This window comes from Ranitomeya imitator, chromosome 2 (genome assembly GCF_032444005.1).
Source record: "Ranitomeya imitator isolate aRanImi1 chromosome 2, aRanImi1.pri, whole genome shotgun sequence".
Lineage (NCBI taxonomy): Eukaryota > Metazoa > Chordata > Amphibia > Anura > Dendrobatidae > Ranitomeya > Ranitomeya imitator.
This window is the reverse complement of record NC_091283.1, coordinates 30,874,092-30,900,919: the sequence shown is the minus strand read 5'-3', so window position 1 is coordinate 30,900,919 and position 26,828 is coordinate 30,874,092. Positions and strand designations below refer to the sequence as shown.

At 45.6% G+C, this 26,828-nt stretch overlaps 1 protein-coding gene across 1 annotated transcript in view; it reads right to left on the bottom strand.

Annotated features, from left to right (window-relative positions):
- Positions 1-3,537: 3,537 nt before the first annotated feature.
- Positions 3,538-26,828, bottom strand: part of LOC138666186 (zinc finger protein 850-like) — an 80,449-nt gene continuing 57,158 nt past the window's right edge. The window contains exons 8-12 of the mRNA XM_069754426.1: positions 8,132-8,219; positions 7,937-8,060; positions 7,788-7,858; positions 7,600-7,708; positions 3,538-5,589 (exon numbers count right to left, since the gene is read on the bottom strand). Of these exons, the coding sequence (XP_069610527.1) occupies positions 3,950-5,589; positions 7,600-7,708; positions 7,788-7,858; positions 7,937-8,060; positions 8,132-8,219 (2,032 nt within the window). The 3' untranslated portion in view covers positions 3,538-3,949. The remainder of the gene's footprint in view (positions 5,590-7,599; positions 7,709-7,787; positions 7,859-7,936; positions 8,061-8,131; positions 8,220-26,828) is intronic.

Here is a 26,828-nt window from a genome sequence, read left to right as displayed (position 1 = left end):
GCTCCACTCCTTATCTGTGATGGCCCGCTCCACTCCTTATCTGTGATGGCCCGCTCCACTCCTTATCTGTGATGGCCCGCTCCACTCCTTATCTGTGATGGCCCGTTCCACACCTTATCTGTGATGGCCGACTCCACTCCTTATCTGTGATGGCCCGCTCCACTCCTTATCTGTGATGGCCCTCTCCACTCCTTATCTGTGATGGCCCTCTCCACTCCTTATCTGTGATGGCCGACTCCACTCCTTATCTGTGATGGCCGACTCCACTCCTTATCTGTGATGGCCGTCTCCACTCCTTATCTGTGATGGCCGACTCCACTCCTTATCTGTGATGGCCGTCTCCACTCCTTATCTGTGATGGCCCTCTCCACTCCTTATCTGTGATGGCCCTCTCCACTCCTTATCTGTGATGGCCCTCTCCACTCCTTATCTGTGATGGCCCTCTCCACTCCTTATCTGTGATGGCCCTCTCCACTCCTTATCTGTGATGGCCCTCTCCACTCCTTATCTGTGATGGCCCCTCCACTCCTTATCTGTGATGGCCCCTCCACTTCTTATCTGTGATGGCCCCTCCACTTCTTATCTGTGATGGCCCGCTCCACTCCTTATCTGTGATGACCCCTCCACTCCTTATCTGTGATGGCCCACTCCTTATCTGTGATGGCCCCTCCACTCCTTATCTGTGATGGCCCGCTCCACTCCTTATCTGTGATGGCCCACACCTTATCTGTGATGGCCCGCTCCACTCCTTATCTGTGATGACCCCTCCACTCCTTATCTGTGATGGCCCACTCCTTATCTGTGATGGCCCCTCCACTCCTTATCTGTGATGGCCCGCTCCACTCCTTATCTGTGATGGCCCGCTCCACTCCTTATCTGTGATGGCCCGCTCCACTCCTTATCTGTGATGGCCCACACCTTATCTGTGATGGCCCGCTCCACTCCTTATCTGTGATGGCCCGCTCCACTCCTTATCTGTGATGGCCCGCTCCACTCCTTATCTGTGATGGCCCGCTCCACTCCTTATCTGTGATGGCCCGCTCCACTCCTTATCTGTGATGGCCCGCTCCACTCCTTATCTGTGATGGCCCGCTCCACTCCTTATCTGTGATGGCCCGCTCCACTCCTTATCTGTGATGGCCCGCTCCACTCCTTATCTGTGATGGCCCGCTCCACTCCTTATCTGTGATGGCCCGCTCCACTCCTTATCTGTGATGGCCCGCTCCACTCCTTATCTGTGATGGCCCCTCCACTCCTTATCTGTGATGGCCCCTCCACTCCTTATCTGTGATGGCCCGCTCCACTCCTTATCTGTGATGGCCCGCTCCACTCCTTATCTGTGATGGCCCGCTCCACTCCTTATCTGTGATGGCCCCTCCACTCCTTATCTGTGATGGCCCGCTCCACTCCTTATCTGTGATGGCCCGCTCCACTCCTTATCTGTGATGGCCCGCTCCACTCCTTATCTGTGATGGCCCGCTCCACACCTTATCTGTGATGGCCCGCTCCACACCTTATCTGTGATGGCCCCTCCACACCTTATCTGTGATGGCCCCTCCACACCTTATCTGTGATGGCCCCTCCACACCTTATCTGTGATGGCCCGCTCCACTCCTTATCTGTGATGGCCCACTCTAGGGATTCTTAGATGAGCATCTTCCATTCTCTGTATTATGAGAGTAACAATAGATGTGTGTATGGCCGTTCACAGTTTCCCTTCTGTCAGGACAAGGTTCTGTTTTTTGACAAAATCTGTGGCTTGTACAAAAAAAAAAAAAGCACAAAACAATCAAGTTCGCAGATCCTAAAAGTGTGAGATTAATAACTATACAGTTGCGTATGACTCACTGGGGACCCATCATCTACAGATCAGGAGTAGGTTTTGTAAAGCAGAAGGTAACGCCTCCCCCTCATACACATCCGCTAACCATAGGCCGATCCATCGCTCCAGATTCCGCCATACACAGGAGCTGTTCGCTGATCTCTCCGGGGGTCTCTACCAGAGCCGCTGCCAGGAGTCTCATCTAATAGAACAAATTGAGTGGCCGTTGGAGATCCGGTTTGTCAGATTGTTCTTTGGAGCATCAGAGGGTCCCCATAGACTGCCGGCTGATCCATATGAAATTGGAAGATTCGGCCAACATTAGTCTAAGGGCTCGTGAACACGTCAGTTTTTCTCTTTTCTTGCCAATATAATCTATGGACGACACCCGTGAACTGAACCTGAATTATCACGGACTGTTTGATAGCAAAAATCGCAAAAGCCGCCATCTAAAAATAAATAAGATCCAAACTCTGATGGTAAAAAAGGACTCTGACCAAACTCTGATCAAAACCATTAATGCAACTCGAGCTGTTTTTCGGGTATGAGAAAAATGACTGCAGTGTGAAGGAGCCCCGATATGGACAGGAGCCTTGAAGATGTGGTCCACTACTTGGACAACCCCTTCTCATACCCCATGCTTGGCCCCGATAATAGCCTATGCTCACCTCCTGTCCCTGTTCCCGCGGTGCTGCCACTCGCTCGTCCCCAGTGATCCCGTGCGGTTGTTGTGACACTGGTGTCCAGTCACCGCTGTCGTCACTGTCTCAGGTCCTGTCAGATGGCGCATGAACAGGAAGTCAGAGATCAGCCACAGCCCCGATTTCCTCTTCATGTTCAATTCGACAGAAGGCCGAGACAGTGGCGGCAGCGCTAATTGGGCACCGGGATCATGTGTCACAGTACAGGTGCCACGGTGAGAGCGAGCACCGACACTGTGAGAACGGCCCCGGCACATGAGGTGAGTATAGGCTTTATTTTATAGATGCAAATATTTAGATCAAATAGGGATTGTCCGAGTTGTGGACAACCTCTTTAAAGAGGAGAGTGCCTTTATCAATAAAGTAATGACTTCATGGGCTTCAGAAAGCTATAAATGTCAAAACAAGAGATGGAGGCAAATCAACGACCAAGACCCGGAGCAGTGGTCAGGTCAGTAATCAGTGGGAGCCCTGAAAACTAGACCCTTACCACATGGCATCCCCAGCTCCTCTTTTGATTAGCCGGGCTTATGCGACCAGACTCTGTACAGCACTGTCAGGCTGGGTTAGCAAAGGTCCACATTGATTTCTGGGGCCACTGTTCAACTGAACCCAGTACACGAAATTTACTTTTGCTTCTATGTAATATTAATTTGGCTAGCTCGTTTGATGATTTATACCTTTTTCTACAAATTGTAAATCATGTGTAATAGCACTACTCATAAATACTCCTTCACAGGGGCCTACCGGAGGATTCTCCTGTTCTCCGATGGGCCAGTCCGAGCCTGCGCACATTTGACATTGCACCAGGCTGGCTAATTAAAAGAAAAGCTCGGCAGGTAAGTTTAGGTCGCAGGGCTCCCATCACTGATGTGGCTGCTGGACCGGGTCCTGCAAATTGATTTGCATCATCTGTAAATGGCACCAACTTCCATAGGACGTAGAAGTGCGATATACGTGGAAAATGCTCACGAGGCCACAAAGCCATGACGCCGCTAGTCAATAGTCAGGTGATTTACACAGTTAATGAATGAGTCTTTACTTAATCTAATTTTAGGATGATTGCCTTCATTACACTGAACAGTCACATTACAGTCCTACCATCAAAGATGTCAAAGATGCATATTAAAGATGATAATGCATCCTACTTCGACAGGTCCTGTAGTCACTGTTGTGGTAGTTCTGGGGTATGATATTGATTAACAAAAAGAAAAATTCTTCAATTATAACTACAGAAAATATGTAAACTTAGAAAAACCTTCCTCTATTCTTGACTTTTAATATCGGCTCTCCCAATGAGAGTCCTTTGATGCACAAGTGTCATCATGGCAAATTTGTCCCCGATGCAATCTCTCCGATAAACAATAAGGAGATTATTTCTGCATAAAATCCTTTCCAACATTCTGCCCACTAAAACGAACCTTCTTCAGTGCGATAATGGCCTTTCAACCATGTGACTCCTCTGATGTGCGATAAGAGCCTGTAGCTTGATAAACTGTTGTCCGCATTCAAGACAGGAATACGGATTCTCATTGGAGTGTTTTTTCTGATGCATGATAAGAGCTTGTTTCTGGTTAAACCCTTTCCCACATTCTGAACACAAGTACGGCTTCTCTCCTGAGTGAATTCTCTGATGTACAACAAGAGATTGTTTCTGATTAAAGCGTCTTCCACAATCTGAACAGGAGTACGGCTTCTCCCCTGTATGTATTCTCTTGTGTTCAACAAGACTTCGCTTCCTTGTAAAACGTTTCCCACAGTCTGGACACACATACGGTTTCTCTCCTGTATGACTTCTCTTATGTGCAGTTAGATCTGATTTCTGGGTGAAACATCTTCCACATTCTGAACATGAAAACGGACGTTCACCCGTGTGAATTCTCCTATGTACATTAAGATTGTTTCTCAATCTAAAACATTTCCCACAATCTGTACATGAGAATGGTTTCTCCCCGGTGTGAAGTCTCTCGTGTTCCACAAGATGTGGTTTATTGCTAAAGCACTTTCCACATATTGAACAGGTGAATGGCTTCTCTCCCGAGTGAATTCTCTCGTGTCTTAGTAGGTCAGCTTTCCGACTGAAATTTTTTCCGCAAACAAAACATGAAAATGGCTTATCCTCCGTGTGAACTTTCTGATGTTCTTCAAGATTTGCTTTATTTTCAAAACATTTCCCACATTCCCAGCATGAATATGGATTCTCACCCATGTGAGTTCTCTGGTGTGAAACAAGAGCTTGCTTCTGTATAAAACATCTCGCACATTCTGGACAAGAGTATGGCTTCTCCCCAGTGTGGATTCTCTCATGTCTAGCAAGGTCTCGTTGCCGGTTAAAAGATCTCCCGCACATAGTACATGAATATGGCCTCTCCCCTGTGTGAATTCGCTGATGGATAATAAGATCTGTTTTTAGGATAAAACATCTCTGACATACTGGACACTTATATGGCCTCTCTCCAGTGTGAGTTTTCTGATGGGCATAAAGATTTGATTTAATTGCAAAGCATCTTCCACATTCGGGACACGGAAACGGCTTCTCTCCAGTGTGAACTCTGTGATGTTCAACAAGATGTTGCCTATTTGTGAAACATTTTCCACAAACTGAACATGAATGTGGCTTCTCCCCTGTGTGAATTCTCTGGTGTCTATCCAGACCCGACTTGTGTTTGAAACATTTCTCGCACACTGAGCACAAAAATGGCTTCTTCTCCCTGTGAGTTTTTTGATGTTCACAAAGATTTGATCTCCAGGTGAAAGTTTTGCCACATTCCAGACAAGTATACGGCCGCTCTCCCGAGTGCATTCTCTGATGCTCAAGAAAAGTAGTTTTATTCGTGAAGTGTTCTTGGCATTCGAAGCAGTAAAATCGGTCCTCGATTCCATGATTTCTGGCAATTTGAGACTGACCAGATGAAGGCCCTTCAGGGCCAGCGGGGTCAGATGGGAGATCTTTGCTGTTGGAGACACAAACGTCTTCTTTATGTTCCTCAGAAGTATTTTGGAAAGTACAGTCTTCAACTTTACAGTAAGAAGAGAGAGCACTGCACCGGCGAATCATCAGGTCGTCTGTTAAGAAGAAAAGGAAATTGGTTTTCATTGCTTTTTTTGCTCGTTTTACACAGTTGTATCATTTTACTTGCATGTAATAAATAAATTTATAATTTTTTTTTCAAATCTTCAAAATCTATTTTTTGTTTGATCTACCTAAGGGTTTGTTCACACTAGCGTATTTTTCATGTTTGTTACCCATGTAGACCCAATGTTAACCTATCTGCTACTTTATAAACAGAGCTCAGATCCGTGAGAATAACATCACGGTGTGCGTCCGATTTATGGACCAGACTAATGTATGTAAACAGCAGGCACCTCCTATATACATCTGCAATTGTGACTGGTCCGATAAATCCAAAGAACATATGAACTTACCCTTACTAACACAACATCCAGACACAGTGCCTTTAAAGACAATATGTCAGCAGGTTTTTGTTATGTAATCCGACAGCAGCATGATGTAGGGGTCGAGACCCTGATTCCAGCGATGTATCACTCAGGTTATTGGATGCAACAATTGTGATACATTTTCTCTGCTGCAGATCTAGCAGAGCTCAGAATGCTGAGCCATGGATAACCCCGCCCACACGACTGATTAATGTACATAGAAGGCAGCCAATCAGTGGTGGGGGTGTGGTGGGACCAGGAGTCACGAGACACCTAGTCCCGGTGACTACCTCTTGAAGCTCATCAAGAGAATACCAAGAGTGTGCAAAGCAGTAATCAAAGCAAAAGGTGGCTACTTTGAAGAGCCTAGAATATAAGACATATTTTCAGTTGTTTCACACTTTTTTGTTAAGTATATAATTCCACATGTGTTAATTCATAGTTTTGATGCCTTCAGTGTGAATTTACAATTGTCATAGTCATGAAAATACAGAAAAATCTTTAAATGAGAAGGTGTATCCAAACTTTTGGTCTGTACTTTATGTATATATCTATATGTGTGTAGTGACATATGTCTAGGGTTATATGTGTAACTAGCAGTAGTTGAAGATCTGTCCTGAAACTGCAGGCCTCAGAAAGGTCACAGCGTACATATCTTGAGAAGTCAGACTACTGTCTCCACTCTCGTGCTGGGAACCAAGAAAAAGGGAAACATTATGAGTGGTGGACAGTATTATTAATTTCCGGGACTCATTGCCCGTGTATTCGGCGAGTGGTGGCAGCGTGTACGAGCGGGTGTGTGGCCTGGGTCGGTGTGATTTATGCTCCCATTACAGCATAGGACAGAGGTTGAATGCTGGATTGAGAGAGGGGAGATAGATTAACCCTTGCAGGCTCAACCCAAGTCACGTGTGAGAGCGGGTACGTGATGAATTAATGACACCATGGAGTGGGATCCGTGACAGCAACACATTTGCATTTCTCATTCAATCTGTAATTTTCCATGGATGAGTGCTAGCGCTTATTATTGGGTACACAGGGAAGGAGGTGTTGACTTCCCTTTACCGTGAGAGTAAGGAGCTACTGGTGGGATTGGGAGCACTTGCACGGGGTGGCAGATGTAAGGAAAGCCAAGCATAGCAAAAGAGAAGACTGGACTCAAGGATTCGGGAGCTCAGTCACATTTTCAGAGGGTTTAGGTTCCCATACAAAACTCAGGGTTATATTATTATTATTATTATTATTATTATACATTTTTATAGCGCCATTTATTCCATGGCGCTTTACATGTGAATACGGGGCAAATATAGACAATTACATTAACCATGAGCAGATAACAAGGCACACGAGTACATAAGGAGGGAGGACCCTGCCCGCGAGGGCTCACAGTCTGCAGGGGGTGGGTGAGGATACACTAGGAGAGGGAAGAGCTGGCTGTGCGGCTGTTCAGTAGGTTGAGGATCACTGCATCCTACATATATCCATATATGTAGGAGATAAAACAACAGCGTCCGTCAGTCAGCCATTATGTGACACGCTGGGATGAGAGTGCAGACCACTATACCCTACTGAGACGTTTTCCTTGTTAGATAGTAGAAGAAAAATAAGTGAGTCTTCCCAGCGAGGACCATCACTCACCTGTGCCGACCTTCGTGGCCAATTCATCCTCTTTCATAGAGAGATTGGTCCTATAATACTCCTCGTCTCCCTCGGTCTCCTCCACTTTCACAATCACCAGGTTATTCATCTGAAATAAAAATGGCACCAGATAACGTACAGTTTGATGGAACGATGTCTAGGCACTTTCTTGTGGCAGATTCCTCTACCCCGTTATTTTCAGGATGGTCATCAAGGGGACTCTGACAGGTCTCGGGGGCACTGCTTCTACTGGATCCATCTGGAAGGGGCACACAGACACGTTGTGTAAATGTCATCGCAGGTGACATCAGAAACTAGAGATATAGCCTCCTCTTACGCGGTGGTGTGAGGGGCCGGGGGTCCTCCATCAGGACGTCCTTGTACTGGTCCTTGTGACCTTCCACATATTCCCACTCCTCCATGGAGAGATAGACGGTGACGTCCTGACACCTCACAGGGACCTGACAACACAACGGTCCCGTCATCACCCAGACACATTATATAAGGTCCCGGCGTCCCTGGTAGCGCTCACCTCTCCGGTATTGGTGATCTCCACGATCTTCTGCTCGTTGTCTCCAGAAATGGAGGTGAAGGCTCGCTCTGCTCTCGTGGTAGATGCGGATGGTCAGAGCCGGTTGTCACACACTACCGTGTAATCCTGTGTACGGAGAGAAGCATTAGTGCGGATCATGTGTCCTAACACACGGTCATGATGGATAAAAACTAGTCCTAGTTCAGATCAATCAATGAAAATTCGCAAAATTTTGCGAAAAAATAAAAATGTGCCAATTGTGGTAAATGACACCAGAACATGTAAGTATCAGCCCCACGGGCTCTGGACCCCGACGTACGCTGCTCGAGCTTCTTCCTGGAGGATCTTTTTCTACAATTATAAGTGTTTTATACAATTATTTATTGAGCTACATTTGAATAAAATTACTATTTTATCCCGATGTTTTGAAAAAGGAAAAATGACAATTTTACATTGATGAGTCCATAAGTTTCTTTTACATCAACAGTTAAAAGGAACCCGTCACGTGAAAAAACGCTATTATCCTGCAGCTATAGGGTTAATTTGCAGGAAAATAATCTTTTGAAGCTGCTCAATGTTGACCCCGATTTGGTGAGTGTCATGGATACACCACTCCGTGGTGTCACTAATTCGTCACATATCCGCTCTCAGCACGTGACTTGGGTTGTGCCTGCAAGGGTTAATCTATCTCCTCACTCTCAGTCCAGCATTCAACCTCTGTCCTATGCTGTAATGGGAGCATAAATCACACACTGACCCAGGCGACACACCCGCTCATACGTGCTGCCACCACTCATCGAAAACACGGGCGATGAGTCCCGGAAATATTAATACTAATAATGTCTATCACACATAAGGCTCACACACCTCTAGGCTATGGATTCGTTAGAACATTCAAGGTTCAACTTGTTAAAGTTTTATACTTTAATACAAAAAAGGTTCAGTGCTTACAGTCAGAAAAGGGTATAAAAATATGATAATAAAAAGACATACAACATGCAAAACAGTATAAAATAACAGGAGAAAACTTACAGAAATCATCTAACTTGGTAGTCTGCTTTCTGCTCCCTGAGGGTAGGATGAATGTAGATTGGATCACACCAGGTCGGCCGCCCCCATTATATGAACACTTTTCTCTGTATACAGGTCTAATTTATAGCTTTGGTCTGGAGGTCAGGTTTCTAGACCAGACCCTCAGGTTAATATCATAATTGCTTGTTTCTGATTGGACCACGGCCGCGCCCCCCAATGAATATATTATTTTCTCTTGAGATCCTTTGTGTAAACGTTCTCACAGAGATACTATCAGGACGTAATTGACATCTCTCTTCCAAGAGCTAGGAGGTGTCAAGTGTTACCTTTCTTCTTGGTCCTAGCTAGACCCCCCAGGTGAGATTTGGAGACAGAAGTCTGCTTGTCTCAGGAAAATGCATATTAACACCTGGGTGAGACATGCAGCCTCCAGGACAGATGTTCAACTACTGCTAGTTACACATATAACCCTAGACATATGTCACTACACACATATCTACTATATAATTGTCTAAGGGTCACTTCCGTCTGTCTGTCCTTCTGTCTGTCACGGTTATTCATTCGCTGATTTGTCTCACCAGCTGCCTGTCATGGCTGCCGCAACCAATCAGCGACGGGCACAGTCCGGAAGAAAATGGCCGCTCCTTACTCCCCGCAGTGTCCCCGGCGATCCGCTCTATTATCTCCGCTCCCCGCAGTCAGTGTCCCCGGCGCTCCGCTCCCTACTCCCCGCAGTGTCCCCAGCGCACCGCTCCATGCTCCCCGCAGTGTCCCCGGCGCTCCGCTCCATGCTCCCCGCAGTGTCCCCAGCGCTCCGCTCCATGCTCCCCGCAGTGTCCCCGGCGCTCCGCTCCATGCTCCCAACAGTGTCTCCGGCGCACCGCTCCATGCTCCCCGCAGTCACTGTCCCCGTTGCCCGCTCCATACTCCCCTCCGGTCACTGCTAACACAGGGTTAATGCCGGCGGTAACGGACCGCGTTAAGCCACGGGTAACGCACTCCGTTACTGCTGCTATTAACCCTTTGTGTCCCCAACCTTTTACTATTGATGCTGCCTATGCGGCATTAACCCCTTCGCGCCAGCCGCCGTACTAGTACTGCGCTGCCGGCACTGCATAAATGCCAGCAGCAGTACTAGTACGGCGCACCGATCACCGCGGTCTCGCGCTGAGCGCCGCGGTGATCGGGTGCGGGTGTCAGCTGTATATGACAGCTGACACCCCGCAGCAATGCCCATGATCGGCGCTATCGCCGATCGCGGGCATTTAACCCCTCTGATGCCGCTGTCAGTAGTGACAGCGGCATAGAGGGGGATCGCGCAGGGACGGGGGCTCCCTGCGCTCTCCCACCGGAGCAACGCAATGAGATCGCATTGCTCCGGTGACCCGGAAGGAGTCCCCGGATCCAAGATGGCCGCCGGACTCCTTCCGGGTCATGAAGTGACCTGGCTAGCCGGCGCCTGCTAAGAGCAGGCGCTGGAAAGCCAGCTAAGCTGCCTGTCAGATCGTTGATCTGACAGTGTGCTATGCACAGTGTCAGATCAACGATCTGATCTAATACAGAGATGTCCCACCCTGGGACAATGTTAGAAAGTAAAAAAAAAAAAATAGAATGTGTAAAAAAAAAAATTTAAAAAAATCCCCAAATTAAAAAAAAAAAAAACATTTCCCAATAAATACATTTATTTATGTAAAAAAAAACAATAAATGTACACATATTTGGTATCGCCGCGTCCGTAACGACCCGCTCTATAAAACTATCACACTAGTTAACCCCTTCAGTGAACACCGCAAAAAAAAAAAAACAAGGCAAAAAACAACGCTTTATTATCATACAGGCGAACAAAAAGTAGAATAACACGCGATCAAAACGACGGATATAAATAACCATGGTACCGCTGAAAACGTCATCTTGTCCCGCAAAAAAAAAGCCGCCATACAGCATCATCAGCAGAAAAATAAAAAAGTTATAGCTCTCAGAATAATGCGATGCAAAAACAATTATTTTTTTTATATAAAATAGTTTGTGTAAAAGCGCCAAAACATAAAAAAATTACATAAATGAGGTATCGCTGTAATCGTACTGACCCGAAGAATAAAACTGCTTTATCCATTTTACCACACGTGGAACGGTATAAACGCCCCCCCTGAAAGAAATTCAGGAATTGCTGGTTTTTGTTCATTCCGCCTCCCAAAAATCGGAATAAAAAGCGATCAAAAAATGTCATCTGCCCGAAAATGTTACCAATAAAAACATCAACTCGTCCCACAAAAAACAAGACCTCATATGACTCTGTGGGCCAAAATATGGATAAATTATAGCTCTCAAAATGTGGTGATGCAAAAACTATTTTTTGCAATAAAAAGCGTCTTTTAGTGTGTGACGGCTGCAAAACATAAAATCCGCCAAAAAAACGCTATAAAAGTAAATCAAACCCCCCTTCATCACCCCCTTAGTTAGGGAAAAATAATAAAATGTAAAAAAATGTATTTATTTCCATTTTCCCATTAGGGCTAGGGTTAGGGCTAGGGTTAGGGCTAGGGTTAGGGCTAGGGTTAGGGCTAGGGTTAGGGTTAGGGTTAGGGCTAGGGCTAGGGTTGGGGTTAGGGTTTCAGTTATAATTGGGGGTTTCCACTGTTTAGGCACATCAGGGGCTCTCCAAACGCGACATGGCGTCCGATCTCAATTCCAGCCAATTCTGCTTTGAAAAAGTAAAACAGGGATCCTTCCCTTCCGAGTTTTCCTGTGTGCCCAAACAGTGGTTCCCCCCAACATATGGGGTATCAGCGTTCTCAGGACAAGTTGGACAACAACTTTTGGGGTCCAATTTGTCCTGTTACCCTTGGGAAAATAAAAGCATAGGGGATAAAATATCATTTTCGTGGAAAAAATTTTTTTTTTATTTTCACCGCTCTGCGTTATAAACTGTAGTGAAACACTTGTTGGTTCAAAGCTCTAACAACACATCTAGATAAGTTCCTTGGGGGGTCTAGTTTCCAATATGGGGTCACTTGTGGGGGGTTTCTACTGTTTAGGTACATCAGGGGCTCTGCAAATGCAACATGACGCCTGCAGACCAATCCATCTAAGTCTGCATTTCAAATGGCGCTCCTTCCCTTCCGAGCTCTGCCGTGCACCCAAACAGTGGTTCCCCCCAACATATGGGGTATCAGCGTTCTCAGGACAAGTTGGACAACAACTTTTGGGGTCCAATTTGTCCTGTTACCCTTGGGAAAATGAAAGCATAGGGGATAAAATATCATTTTCGTGGAAAAAAATATATTTTTTATTTTCACGGCTCTGCGTTATAAACTGTAGTGAAACACTTGTTGGTTCAAAGCTCTCACAACACATCTAGATAAGTTCCTTGGGGGGTCTAGTTTCCAATATGGGGTCACTTGTGGGTAGTTTCTACTGTTTAGGTACATCAGGGGCTCTGCAAATGCAACATGACACCTGCAGTCCATTCCATCTAAGTCTGCATTTCAAACGGTGCTCCTTCCCTTCCGAGCTCTGCCATGCACTCAAACGGTGGTTCCCCCCCACATGTGGGGTATCAGCGTACTCAGGACAAATTGGACAATAACATTTGTGGTCCACTATCTCCTGTTACCCTTGGGAGAAAAAAAAATTGCGGGCTAAAACATCATTTTGTGGAAAGAAAAAATGATTTTTTAATTTTCACAATGCTACATTCTAAACTTTAGTGAAACAATTGGGGGTTAAAAGTGCTCACCACACATCTAGATAAGTTCCTTAGGGGGTCTTCTTTCCAAAATGGGGTCACTTGTGGGGGGTTTCCACTGTTAAGGCACGTCAGGGGCTCTCCAAATGCGACATGGCGTCCGATCTCAATTCCAGCCAATTTTGCATTGAAAAGTCAAATGGCGCTCCTTCCCTTCCGAGCTCTGCCATGTGCCCAAACAGTGGTTTACCCCCACATATGGGGTATCAGCGTACTCAGGACAAATTGTACAACGTCTTTTGTGGTCCAATTTCTCCTGTTACCCTTGGTAAAATGAAACAAATTGGACCTGAAGTAAAAATTTTGTGAAAAAAAAGTTAAATGTTCAATTTTTTTAAACATTCAAAAAATTCCTGTGAAGCACCTGAAGGGTTAATAAACTTTTTGAATGTGGTTTTGAGTACCTTGAGGGGTGCAGTTTTTAGAATGGTGTCACTTTTGGGCATTTTCTGTCATATAGACCCCTCAAAGTCACTTCAAGTGTGAGGTGGTCCGTAAAAAAATGGTTTTGTAAATTTTGTTGCAAAAATGAGAAATCGCTGGTCAACTTTTAACCCTTATAACGTCCTAACAAAAAAAAATTATGTTTCCAAAATTGTGCTGATGTAAAGCAGACATGTGGGAAATGTTGTTTATTAACTATATTATGTGATATAACTCTCTAATTTAAGGGCATAAAAACTAAGAGTTTGAAAATTGCTAAATTTTCATAATTTCCGACAAATTTTTGTTTTTTTCACAAATAAATGCAAGTCGTATCGAAGAAGTTTTACCACTATCATGAAGTACAATATGTCACGAGAAAACAATGTCAGAATCACCAGGATCCGTTGAAGCGTTTCAGAGTTATGACCTCATAAAGTGACAGTGGTCAGAATTGTAAAAATTGGCCCTGTCACTTAGGTGAAAACAGGCTTTGGGGTGAAGGGGTTAATAGTAAAAAAAGTAATGTTAAAAATAGTAAAAAAACAAAAAACCTGCTATACTCACCCTCCGTTGTCCGCTCTCGCCTGCCGCCATCTTCATTTCCCAGTGATGCTTTGCGAAATTACCCACAAGACCTAGCGGTCTCGCGAGACCGCTAAGTCATCTGGGTAATTTCGCAAAGCATCCTGGGAACGGAAGATGGCGGCAGCCGAGCGCCCATCGGCACAGCGCCCTTGGATCCCAGGAGGCGGAGAGACAGGACGCTGAGGAGCAGCGACAAGAATGGCGAGTATGTTAACCTACAAGGGGCCCTCGGATCGTTAGGTGAGTATGTTTATTTTTTAACCTGGGACATACGTGGCTGTGCAATATACTACGTGGGTTGTGCAATATACTACGTGGCTGGGCAATATACTACGTGGCTGGGCAATATACTACGTGGCTGGGCAATATACTACGTGGCTGGGCAATATACTACGTGGCTGGGAAATATACTACGTGGCTGGGAAATATACTACGTGACTGAGCAATATACTACGTGGCTATGCAATATACTACGTGGCTGGGCAATATACTACGTCACTGGGCAATATACGTCACTGGGCAATATACTACGTGGCTGGGCAATATACTACGTGGCTGGGTAATATATTATGTCACTGGGCAATACACTACGTCGCTGGGCAATATACTACCTGGCTGGGCAATATACTACGTGGACATGCATATTCTAGAATACCCGATGCGTTAGAATCGGGCCACCATCTAGTATACCTCGTATACATATTTCACCACAGTGAGGAAATTAAATTTACTCCCCCCCAGCAGTGTTCCCAGTCACGGAGGCGGTGATGGTGCAGGTTCAGTCACGGCTCGGTGTATAGCGGTGGCTGTATACGCGCCCCGGCACTTACTGACAGCCAGCTCTAATGATGAGCTACTGTCAGTCACTCCAGTGGGGTATATTGCACTCACTGTGGGGGATGGCTTTCACTTAAATGGATGTATTTGAGGCTAAAAATTATTTGTTGAATTGGGTTTCTTTAAAAATGTAGCACCTATTCTGCCACTGATGTGTGTGAGATGTGTTTGAGGGATGTGAACACGGTTCTCTGTATAAGCGATAGCAGATAGTGTTACTCGCTAACTCGTGCGTACTATTCCTGATGAGCTGCACGTGATTAGTATGGAAGGAAAATGCAGCGATTAATTCAACAGGTTTTATTCACAGTATCTGGATGAGAGGAGGGGAAATATCAGGGAAGATGAAGGGATGAAGATGAGGTAGGAGTTAATACTGCAGGTTATAAGCACGAAGTTAAAGGTAACAAGAGAATCCTTTCTCCAGTCCTGAACCATGTGTTGTACAAGATGGCACTGACCAAGAAGAAGGAAGTGAGATAAAGATAGGAGGAAATGCAGAAAGAAAGGTATTGTAGATAAAGCAGAGTAATAATACATGAACAACATAATATAACAACGGCCAGTAGATGGCAGCAAAGTACAACAAATACAATAGATGGAAGTAATCCATATATATTACATAATGTCCTGTAGTGGCTGGAAGTCTTTGCTTACAGCACAGCACTGTTTGCCTTCCGCAGCCTCTGTGCTGCACTGTCCATCGGGAGCTGCAGAATGAGCCGACTGAGGATCTGTCAGTGAGCTGCTGAGTTGAGAACGCTCCGCTTTGCGGATTTAGGAGCACAGCCTGCATCAAAGTGGAACAAGGAACCTGTAAGAGTCAAACGGTGCAAAATTCGTAACGAAACCCAAGTGCACAAATGTATTTCTAGCCTGAAATACATGCGATGGGCGTCCAGGTGGGAGGAGTGTGTGGCCGACAGGATGATGGAAAGACACCGAAAGCTGGAAGTGCTGCTGTCTGCACTAAGCATCGGGCCCCTGTGTACGAGGCCGTCCTGCCATGTGCCAGACAGAAATGGGGCGGCTCAGTGCCCGATGGGCGCACATGAGGGGTGCAGGTCCCTAAAAAGTCCCACGTATACAGCACCGACCCAAAGAGAAAGCTCAGCAATTGAATTGGTTGCTATGGGCAACGCTTCCAGTTCTGGTTTAACCCCTCTCTGACCTCAGACGTCCTATTTCGTCCATGTGACCTGGGACTTAATTCCCATGGACGGAATAGTATGTCATTACCGATCGGCCTCACACACGGGCGGTGTGCAGCCGATCGGGGCCGGGTGTCAGCGGATTGTCACAGACTGCTCCCGGCATTTTATCCCCGGAACACTGCGATCTAACACGATCGCAGCATTCTGGTGGCGGCAGAGGGCGGGCAGCCCCACTGCCTTTGGATTGGAGATCCCGCGGCATGACGCGGGGTCTGGCTCACTGCCATAGATGACATCCGGGTCTCCAGACCTGAGAAACTTCCTGTCATGCGCAGTGATGACCAGGAAGTCTCTCAGGTCAGTGTGCACTGATTGCAGCGCTGACAGCTTCTATAGCAGATACTGCTTCACCTACATGCTATAGCAGGGGTGTCAAACTGCATTCCTCGAGGGCCGCAAACCATGCGTGTCTTCAAGATTTCCTTAGCATTGCACAAGGTGCTGGAATCATTATGTGTGTAGGTGATTAAATTATCACCTGTGCAGTACAAGGAAATCCTGAAAACATGACCTGTTTGCAGCCCTCGAGGAATGCAGTTTGACACCTCTGTGCTATAGAAGCGATCAGTCTGCAAAAAATAAGTGTCCAATAGTAAGACACAGTGTAAAAGTAAGAATGAATCAAAAAAAAAAAAAAAATGTAAAAAAATAATTGTAAAAATATTTTTAAAAATAATAATAATAAAAAAAAAAATCAATATTTATTCAATCAATAAATATTTGAATGAAAAAAAAAAACCCCTAAACAATAAAAGTACACATATTTGGTATCCCCGCGTCTGTAATGACCCGATCTATGAAACTGTCCCACTAGTTAACCCCTTTAGTGAACACAAAAAAAAACAAGGCAAATAAACAACGCTTTATCATTATACCGCCGAACAAAAAGTGGAATAACACGCGATCAAAGAGACGGATATAAATAAATATGATACCGCTGAAAACATCATCTGGTCCCGCAAAAAATAAGTCACCATACAGCTCCATCACCGAAAAAATTAAAAAAAGTTATAGTCCTCAGAATAAAGGGATGCAAAAATATTTTTTTTTATAATAAAATAGTTTTTATTGCATAAAAGCGCCAACACATAAAAAAATGATATAAATGAGGTGTCGCTGTAATCGTTCTGACCCGAAGAATAAAACTGCTTCATCAATTTTACCAAACGCGGAACGGTATAAACGCCTCCCCCAAAAGAAATTCATGAATTCCTAGTTTTTGTTCATCCTGCCTCACAAAAATCGGAATAAAAAGCGATCAAAAAATGTCACATGCCCGAAAATGTTACCAATAAAAACGTCAACTCGTCCCGCAAAACACAAGACCTCACATGACTCTGTGGACCAAAATATGGAAAAAGTATAGCTCTCAGAATATGGTGATGCAAAAACTATTTTTTGCAATAAAAAGCGTCTTTTAGTGTGTGACGGCTGCAAAACATAAAATCCCGCTATAACGCCTCTTTCACACGTCCTGATATTTCCGGTACCGGAGATGTCAGTGTCAGTTTGTGTCATATTTGTGGCATGGGAGTGCCGCATCAGAACCACACGGACAGAATCATTCTCCCCTGCTCGCGCCGATTGCTGGCAGACAGGGGTGGATTAAGGGTAGCCAGGGCCCCGGGCTGTTCAGAGATTGTGAGCCCCCCCGGTCATGTGACGGGGGGTGGTCATGTGACGGGGGGGTGGGTGGTCATCATGTTATACCTGAACCTGATTATTCAAGAAAAGTAGTTGCTGTGTGAAGCTATAACCTGTCAAACATCCATTGATGTAGTCAATTTTCCCTTCAGTTAGGAAGAAAAACAAAACAAAAATAAAAACACTTTAAACCATAGCTTTGAACAGTCCAATTTTAACCACAGTGACCGAATAATATCACATACAAGGAACAAATACCACCGCACCATGTCAAGAGCACATATTACCACCACTTGGTGACCAAATAGCACACACAAGGGACAAATACCACAGCACCATTTCCAGACCACATATTACCACCACATAGTGACTGAATACTACAATACTGACAGTAATAAAAAAATAAAAAACAAAATACTGTCACCATAAGTGCCAGTATTCACAGGAGATCTGTAATTGGTATGCAGTGTCTGTGTAGAGGTAATACAGTGATCACTGGCGACATTATACACAGGAGCTCTGTATATGGTTTACAGCAGGGGTGTCAAACTGCATTCCTCGAGGGCCGCAAACAGGTCATGTTTTCAGGATTTCCTTGTACTGCACAGGTGATAATTTAATCACCTGCACAGAATGATTCCAGCACCTTGTGTAATGTAAAGGAAATCTTGAAAACACGCACGGTCTGAGGCCCTCGAGGAATGCAGTTTGACACCCCTGGTTTACAGTGTATAGTGTCAGTGTATAGATAACACTGACTCACCAGTGACGTCTCTAGGTGAAGTCCTTCATCTGTCATGAAGCACAGACCGCCATCATTTATTCCAGCCAGGGCTTGTTTGTTGTTTCTGCAGGAAATAACACAGTTATCTCGAGCTCCGCTTGTAGAACACATTACTTAATTTTTCCCAATTTCAACATTACACCACATGAAGAAAAAAAGGCGATATAGTGTCACTCTGCACAGTAACAGGACCGCCACCCCCCCCCCATTTAAAACAGTATACTCAAAAAATAAAATAAATACATCACTGCAGTAATAATATCCCTTAATTAGCCCCTATGGTAATAATATTCCACATCCTGGCCCCGTGTGTCTCATTCCTGGCTCCTGCAATATGTTCGCGCATCCTGCCCTCTTGAGTATCCATTCTGCCCCATATGATTTCCCCATCTGTCTCCATCCTGTCCCATGACAGTGTGTTCAACAATCTGACCCAGTGTGTCCAGCATATTATCCCCAGTGTGTCCAGCATATTACCTCCACACAGTGTATCCAGCAATCTGCCCCAGTATGTCCAGCATTGCCCAGTTTGTCCAGCAATCTGCCCCAGTGTGTCCAGCATTCATCTGCCCCAGACTTTGTCCCCCTGCATTGCCCCCCCCCCGTGTCTCCTGCATTGCCCCCCCAGTATCTCCTGCATTGCCCCCCCAGTATCTCCTGCTTTGCCCCAGTGTGTCCAGCAAATGCAATCATCTGCCCCAGTCCCCAGACTGTGTCCTCCAGCATTGCCCCCCCAGTGTCTCCTGCATTGCCCCCCCCAGTGTCTCCTGCATTGCCCCCCAGTGTCTCCTGCATTGCCCCCCCAGCGTCTCCTGCATTGCCCCCCCAGCGTCTCCTGCATTGCCCCCCCAGCGTCTCCTGCATTGCCCCCCCAGCGTCTCCTGCATTGCCCCCCCAGTGTCTCCTGCATTGCCCCCCCAGTGTCTCCTGCATTGCCCCCCCAGTGTCTCCTGCATTGCCCCCCAGTGTCTCCTGCATTGCCCCCCCAGTGTCTCCTGCATTGCCCCCCCAGTGTCTCCTGCATTGCCCCCCCAGTGTCTCCTGCATTGCCCCCCAGTGTCTCCTGCATTGCCCCCCCAGTGTCTCCTGCATTGCCCCCCAGTGTCTCCTGCATTGCCCCCCCAGTGTCTCCTGCATTGCCCCCCCAGTGTCTCCTGCATTGCCCCCCCCAGTGTCTCCTGCATTGCCCCCCCAGTATCTCCTGCATTGCCCCCCCCCAGTGTCTCCTGCATTGCCCACCAGTGTCTCCTGCATTGCCCCCCAGTGTCTCCTGCATTGCCCCCCCCAGTGTCTCCTGCATTGCCCCCCCCCAGTGTCTCCTGCATTGACCCCCCCCCAGGCCCCCAGTGTGTCCAGCAAATGCAATCATTTGAGGCCCCCAGTCCCCAGACTGTGCCCTCCTCCAGCATCATTGCCCCAGTGTGTCCAGAAATCAGACTGCCCCAGACTGTGTCCTGCTCCCAGCATTGCCCCCAGTGTGTACAGCAACCTGCCCCCCAGCCCCAGTGTCCGACTCCTCCGCTCCACCGTTATTAAAAAAAAAAAAAAAAAAAAATTCTCCTCACCTTACCAGCGATCCAGGCGGTGAGCTCCCTCCAGCAGCGCGCACTCGCCAGCGACTGACAATGACGTCAGACGCCGGCGACATGTGCGCTGCGGCCGACGGCTGTTGTTAACTATTGCCGTGCGGGCACGCCCGCACGGCAATAGGAAACCGCCGCAGGCAGCGCCGCTAGGGGCCCGGTGAGCAGATGAGACGGGGCCCGATGCGGGCCCCCTCTCTCTGCCCACCGGGTCCGGGGGGCTCCCGGAACGGCATGGCAGTCAGGCAGCGAGTCAATGACGGCACGGCAGGGGCATGGCCACAGGCCCGCACGGCACATAAATCAGGACTCAGTCAGGAGGTTATAATGCGGCGGCACCACCAGTCTGACAGGGGCGGGCAGGCGGCTGGTGGGTCACGGCACGGGTGCCACTGTCTGTCACTGTGTCACTCACTGACTCTCTTGGCTAGTCTCTGCACAGTGCGAGTAATGCCCTGATGATGGCGGCGGCCAATCTGTGCGGTAGCCCAGGGCCCCCCCACACCACTGGGCCCTGGGCTACCGCCCAGATTGACCCTCTTATAATCCGCCCCTGCTGGCAGAGCAGAGGAGATTGATGAGAGCCGTGTTCAGCACCCGGCGCCGGGGAACAGCACTTACTGGAACGCTTCTTCCCCGGCGCCGATGCGTGTCACATGGATGACATCCATGTGTGTTATGTGCATGCACGTGTGCTGGATGTTTTGTGGCCCATGCTGACATTAAAAAACGGACATGTCAGCGTGTTTTGTCCATGGACACACGGTCCGTGGAAACGCACTGACATGTGCACAGACCCATTCACTTGAATAGGCAAATAGTGTTCCGTTCCTACCGAGTCTCTCCACATGGCTGCCCAAAGGCATAAAATTCTGTGACACACCCATGGTGTCAATATGATTACTGCACCCCTAGAAGAATTCATTGAGAGGTGTAGTTTGTAAAATGGGGGTCACTTATCGGAGGTTCTGCTGTTTAGGCACCTAATGGGCTCTCCCAGTGGGTCATGGCAGTCGCAAACCATTACAGAAATATCTGGCGCTCCTTCCCTTCCGAGCTGTGCCATGCGCCCAAACAGTGGTTTACCCCCACATATGGGGTATCGGTGTACTCAGGACAAATTGTACAACAACTTTTGGGGTCCATTTTCTCCTGTAACCCTTGGGAAAATAAAACAAATTGGAGCTGAAGTAAATATTTTGCGAAAAAGAAAGTTAAATGTTCATTTTTTTTAAACATTCCAAAAATTCCTGTGAAGCACGTAAAGGGTTAATAAACTTCTTGAATGTGGTTTTGAGAACCTTGAGGGGTGCAGTTTTTAGAATGGTGTCACACTTGGGTATTTTCTATCATATAGACCCCTCAAAATGACTTCAAATGAGATGTGGTCCCTAAAAAAAATGGTGTTGTAGAAATGAGAAATTGCTGGTCAACTTTTAACCCTTATAACTCCCTAAGAAAAAAAAATTTAGTTCCAAAATTGTGCTGATGTAAAGTAGACATGTGGGAAATGTTACTTATTAAGTATTTTGTGTGACATATCTCTCTGATTTAAATTGCATAAAAACTCAAAGTTGGAAAATTGTGAAATTTTCAAAATTTTTGCCAAATTTCTGTTTTTTCACAAATAAACGCAGGTAATATCAAAGAAACTTTACCATTGTCATGAAGTACAATATGTCACGAGAAAACAATGTCAGAATCACCGGGATCCGTTGAAGTGTTCCAGAGTTATAACCTCATAAAGGGACAGTGGTCAGAATTGTAAAAATTGTCCCGGTCATTAACGTGCAAACCACCCTTGGGGGTAAAGGGGTTAAAGCGAAGAGCGACCGCAGTGTGGAATTACCTGGACATCGGCACCACGGGCTCCCGGGAGACGAGCAGATCACATGACAAAGGCGACAGACACACTGACAGGGACCAAGTACATGGCAGGTGGCTGCTCTGCAGGACCTGTGGCCACCACTGATGACGTCACAGTCATGTGATCACACAGGGGGCGGAGTCTGCACCCGAGGCCTCTTCATTGTGTGAAGCATGTGCACTGCGCACAGCCCCTCCCACCTGATCACATGACCGTGACGTCACCGCAGGTCCTGCAGCCGTGTAAAAATGGAAAAAATAAAAACGCAAATATTAAATTGGGGCCTTAAAGGGCTGTGCACATCTCCAGGATCCTCTCTCAATGTGTAGTACGTGTGATATTGGCAAATACCTCCAATTAGGAATGAGGTACAGTTCTCCTGATTCACTGTCGCTTACCTCATGTGCAGGGCATCGCAGGACCTTAGGTGTCCATGGATACGGTCACTAACAGCTGTCACTATATGAGTGGTCATAACCATGGATACCTAAGATCCTGCAATGCCCTGCCACATGAGGTGACAGTGAATCAGAAGAACTATACTACACTTCTTATTGGAGCTATTTGCTAATATTGCTATTATTGCACCCACTACATATGGGGATAAGATCTGGCAAATGGCAATATCCTTTAAGTGACTTTCTGCTTTGTCTTGTGGTGTTCTTAATCTGCGTTGCCTTTTTTGTACCAAATTCTTATTATCGGTCCATGAATCGCACACACAATGGTCTTTATTTTTGTCCTTTACCTTTTTTAGCACATTTTCCTAACTGCTGTAGAGTTTATACGCACTCAAAGACCCCTCACATAAATAATCAGAGGGATCACATGAATGTATAGTTCAAAATATAAAACAATTCTTTATTGAAACATATAATTAAAACACTTTTTTCCCACTATACAGTAGGTCATAAAATTGAGAATACCTCCGATCTACAAAATAGCAGGTCTTATGCCCTCATGTGAACAAAATACCTATAAAAGCCTATTGTTGGTCAACCTAAACATCAAAATGACCTAAACAATGGCACAATAGTTGTGGTAACTGTAAAGTATCTGTAAGTAACAATAATATAAAGAGTGTAACACATATAAATATAGCGCTCTGTGATTGCAATAAATTACACAGTAAGAAACATATCTGTAAATATCATTTATGCATTTATATTAATACTCAAACTGCGTAACACCAATCCATGCAGGTAACCGGTACTACAAATGTACCAAACAATACATCACTACTAAAACTGCATATTTCCCATTTTGCACGATGTGCTAATTGAATGTCTAAATGCAGAGAGGAACGTTGTGCCTACACCAATACTAAGCCAATAGTGCAAATTATGTCAGGTGTTTTAATTACCACCGTTACCACTGCCCGATGAGCATAGATGTAATGAAGCGCTATATATATGCCAAGTACTCAACCGCTACTCTAATGCGATGTATTTGCCTCTAAGTAATTAGAAAGAGAAAGCTTTCTTTGTGTGGTATAATTGATTTATCACCATGGAGTGTAACAGTGGTAGTCTTTATCTCCATATTAATTACTTAGAGGCAAATACATCGCATTAGAGTAGCGGTTGAGTACGTGGCATATATATAGCGCTTCATTACATCTATGCTCATCGGGCAGTGGTAACGGTGGTAATTAAAACACCTGACATAATTTGCACTATTGGCTTAGTATTGGTGTAGGCACAACGTTCCTCTCTGCATTTAGACATTCAATTAGCACATCGTGCAAAATGGGAAATATGCAGTTTTAGTAGTGATGTATTGTTTGGTACATTTGTAGTACCGGTTACCTGCATGGATTGGTGTTACGCAGTTTGAGTATTAATATAAATGCATAAATGATATTTACAGATATGTTTCTTACTGTGTAATTTATTGCAATCACAGAGCGCTATATTTATATGTGTTACACTCTTTATATTATTGTTACTTACAGATACTTTACAGTTACCACAACTATTGTGCCATTGTTTAGGTCATTTTGATGTTTAGGTTGACCAACAATAGGCTTTTATAGGTATTTTGTTCACATGAGGGCATAAGACCTGCTATTTTGTAGATCGGAGGTATTCTCAATTTTATGACCTACTGTATAGTGGGAAAAAAGTGTTTTAATTATATGTTTCAATAAAGAATTGTTTTATATTTTGAACTATACATTCATGTGATCCCTCTGATTATTTATGTGAGGGGTCTTTGAGTGCGTATGAATTATTGAATGTGTTCTTGTACATGGATTATGGACTAATATGTATGCTCTGCTGTAGAGTTTGTGGCGGTCGACGCTCGCTCCCAGGATGAGTGTTTGATGTCGCAGATTTTCCTATTCTTTACATTAGGTCGCTTGCGTCTTTAGAGCGTTTTTGACGCTGCCATTTTTGTCCTGTCACGTTTTAAATAAAGCTGCTTTGTTTCTGACACTTCCTGCCATTGGCTTGGACACGTTTATCCATACAGTCGTGTAGTTTCTATGTGGTTTTTCTGTGTTTCTGCCACCGAAACTCACTAAAGTCCAATGTGCGTTCATTACCTGCAGATTTTCTGCCTCTAATGTAAATCTCTGGGTAAAATCTGCACAGAAAACGCAGCGTACCAGAGAAATGGACGTGTAAGGCCGCGTTCACACAGAGAGTATTTGGTGAGTTTTTTACCCCAGTATTTGCACAGGAGTGGAAGAATCAGATGTAAAGTTATTCTACTTTTCCTCTGATTGTTCCTCTCCTGATTTTGGCTACAAAAACTGATGTAAAATACTGACCAAATACTGAACGTGTGAACATGGATTTGAAGCGCGCACCGCGAGTCAGGCTACACTGAATATAAAAGAAGCAGCGCTGGCAGGAGATGGCTATACTATACTACTGGGATACCACTTTGCTGTTCACGTTGAGTCTTGAGCTAACTGAGGATCTGTCAGTGAGCTGATAACGCTCCTCCTTTTTGCTTTGGTTTTTAAAAAGTATATGATGAGTAAAAAAAAAAAGTGCATGTCACATCTTTAAGGTGGTTCCTGATGGAAAGCACTAAAAACCAGGCACGGTCCAATCGAAAGGCTGCCAAAAAATCTCTTTTAGAGGAGTTTTGAAGATTTTTTTCTTTTGCAGGCTTCTCCTTGGGCAGTGTCTTGTTTGCAGCAGATTCCATCAGGATCTACCTCTAAGAAGTGACTGCACTTTGTGTTTTTCAAAACCTGGAGTGACAGAAAAAATAAATAAAAAACACTTGAAGCAATGAATGTGCGAATAGCAAACTAGTTTTACAAAATAAATTAGGAAGATTTTTAAAAGATATTTCAGGTATATATTTTTTTTTACGAGCCGTCTCCAAATAATTCCTCTGAAACCTCTTTGCGTGTATATAGCCTAAGGCCTGTTTCACACGGCAATGGCTCCGGTACATGTGGTGACAGTTTCCTCATGTACCGGAGACACTGACTCACGTAGACACATTGAAATCAATGTGTCTCTGCACATGTCAGCGTGTTTTCACAGACCGTGTGTCCATGTGCAAAACACGGAGACATGTCAGTGTTCGTGGGAGCGCACGGATTACACGGACCCATTAAAGTCAATAGGTCCGTGTAAAACACGTACCGCACACGGATGCTGTCTGTGTGCAGTGCAGGAGACAGCACTACAGTAAGCGCTGTCCCCCCCACGTGGTGCTGAAGCCGCCATTCATATCTTCTCTCCAGAAGCGTTCGCTGGCAAGAAGATATGAAAAATCCTTTTTTTCCCGTGTTTAAAATAAAGATCCCTGTCCCCCCCCCCCCCCCCGCTGTTAATAAAATACTCACCCGGCTCCCTCGCAGCATCCTGTCCTCGCCGCACCTTCTCCTGTATGAGCTGTCATGTAGAGCTGCCCATTACAGTCATGAATATGCAGCTCCACCTCCCATAGGGGTGGAGCCGCATATTCATGACTGTAATGGGCGGCACCACGTGACCGCTCATACAGAAGGTGCGGCGAGGACAGGACTCTGCAAGGGAGCCGGGTGAGTATTTTATTAACGGGGGGGGGGGAGGGAGGGGAATTGGGCGCACAGGGGGTGGGAGGGGGGTGGGGACAGGGATCTTTATTTTAAACATGGGGGAAAAAAAGGATTTTTCATATCTTCTAGCCAGCGAACGCTGCTGGAAAGATATGAATGGCAGCTTCAGCACCAGATGCAGGGGACAGCGCTTACTTGTAGCGCTGTCTCCTGCATGGTCCGTGTGGTACCCAGTTGGCACACGGCTGCCGCACGTGTGCCACATTGATGTTCACGGTAAGCACACGGACACGGATAATTCCGGTACCGGAATTATCTGGACGTGTGAGACTGGCCTAAGAGAGCATAATAGTAAGACTTGGTGCAAAAAAGGCCCACAAGCCAGGGTATGTTGGAATGGACGCAGTGTGAGGATCCCATCTCATTCCTCGGACTTGCTGGCGGCTCTCCTGACCCGAGCGTAACAACTATGCTGATGGCCAGTCCGAGAATTGAGATGCAATCCTCACACGAGTGATATGGCCGCCTAACTGCTCCCTAAAGGGTATTAGACCTTTGACATGAAAAAAAATGATATATATATTTTTTAAACCTATGTTAGTAATTACCTTCAGTTAATAAAATTGCACTATGTGTAAGGCCGGCGTCACACACAGCGTATGAAAATACGGTCCGTATATTACGGCCGTAATACGCTGAAAAGTCCCGAAAATAGTGGTCCGTAGCTCCTCCATAGGCAGGGTGTGTCACCGTTTTTTGCGCATGGCATCCTCAGTATGTAATCCGTATGTCATCCGTACTGCGTGTTTTTATCGCAGGCTTGCAAAACCGACATACGGCTATACAAGGGATCCATGTGTTAAAAAAAACAAAAAACATATATACTGTATATATATATATATATATATATGTCAGTAGACACATATATGTATATATATTAATATTTCATCCAGCGCGATATAGCAGAAAGC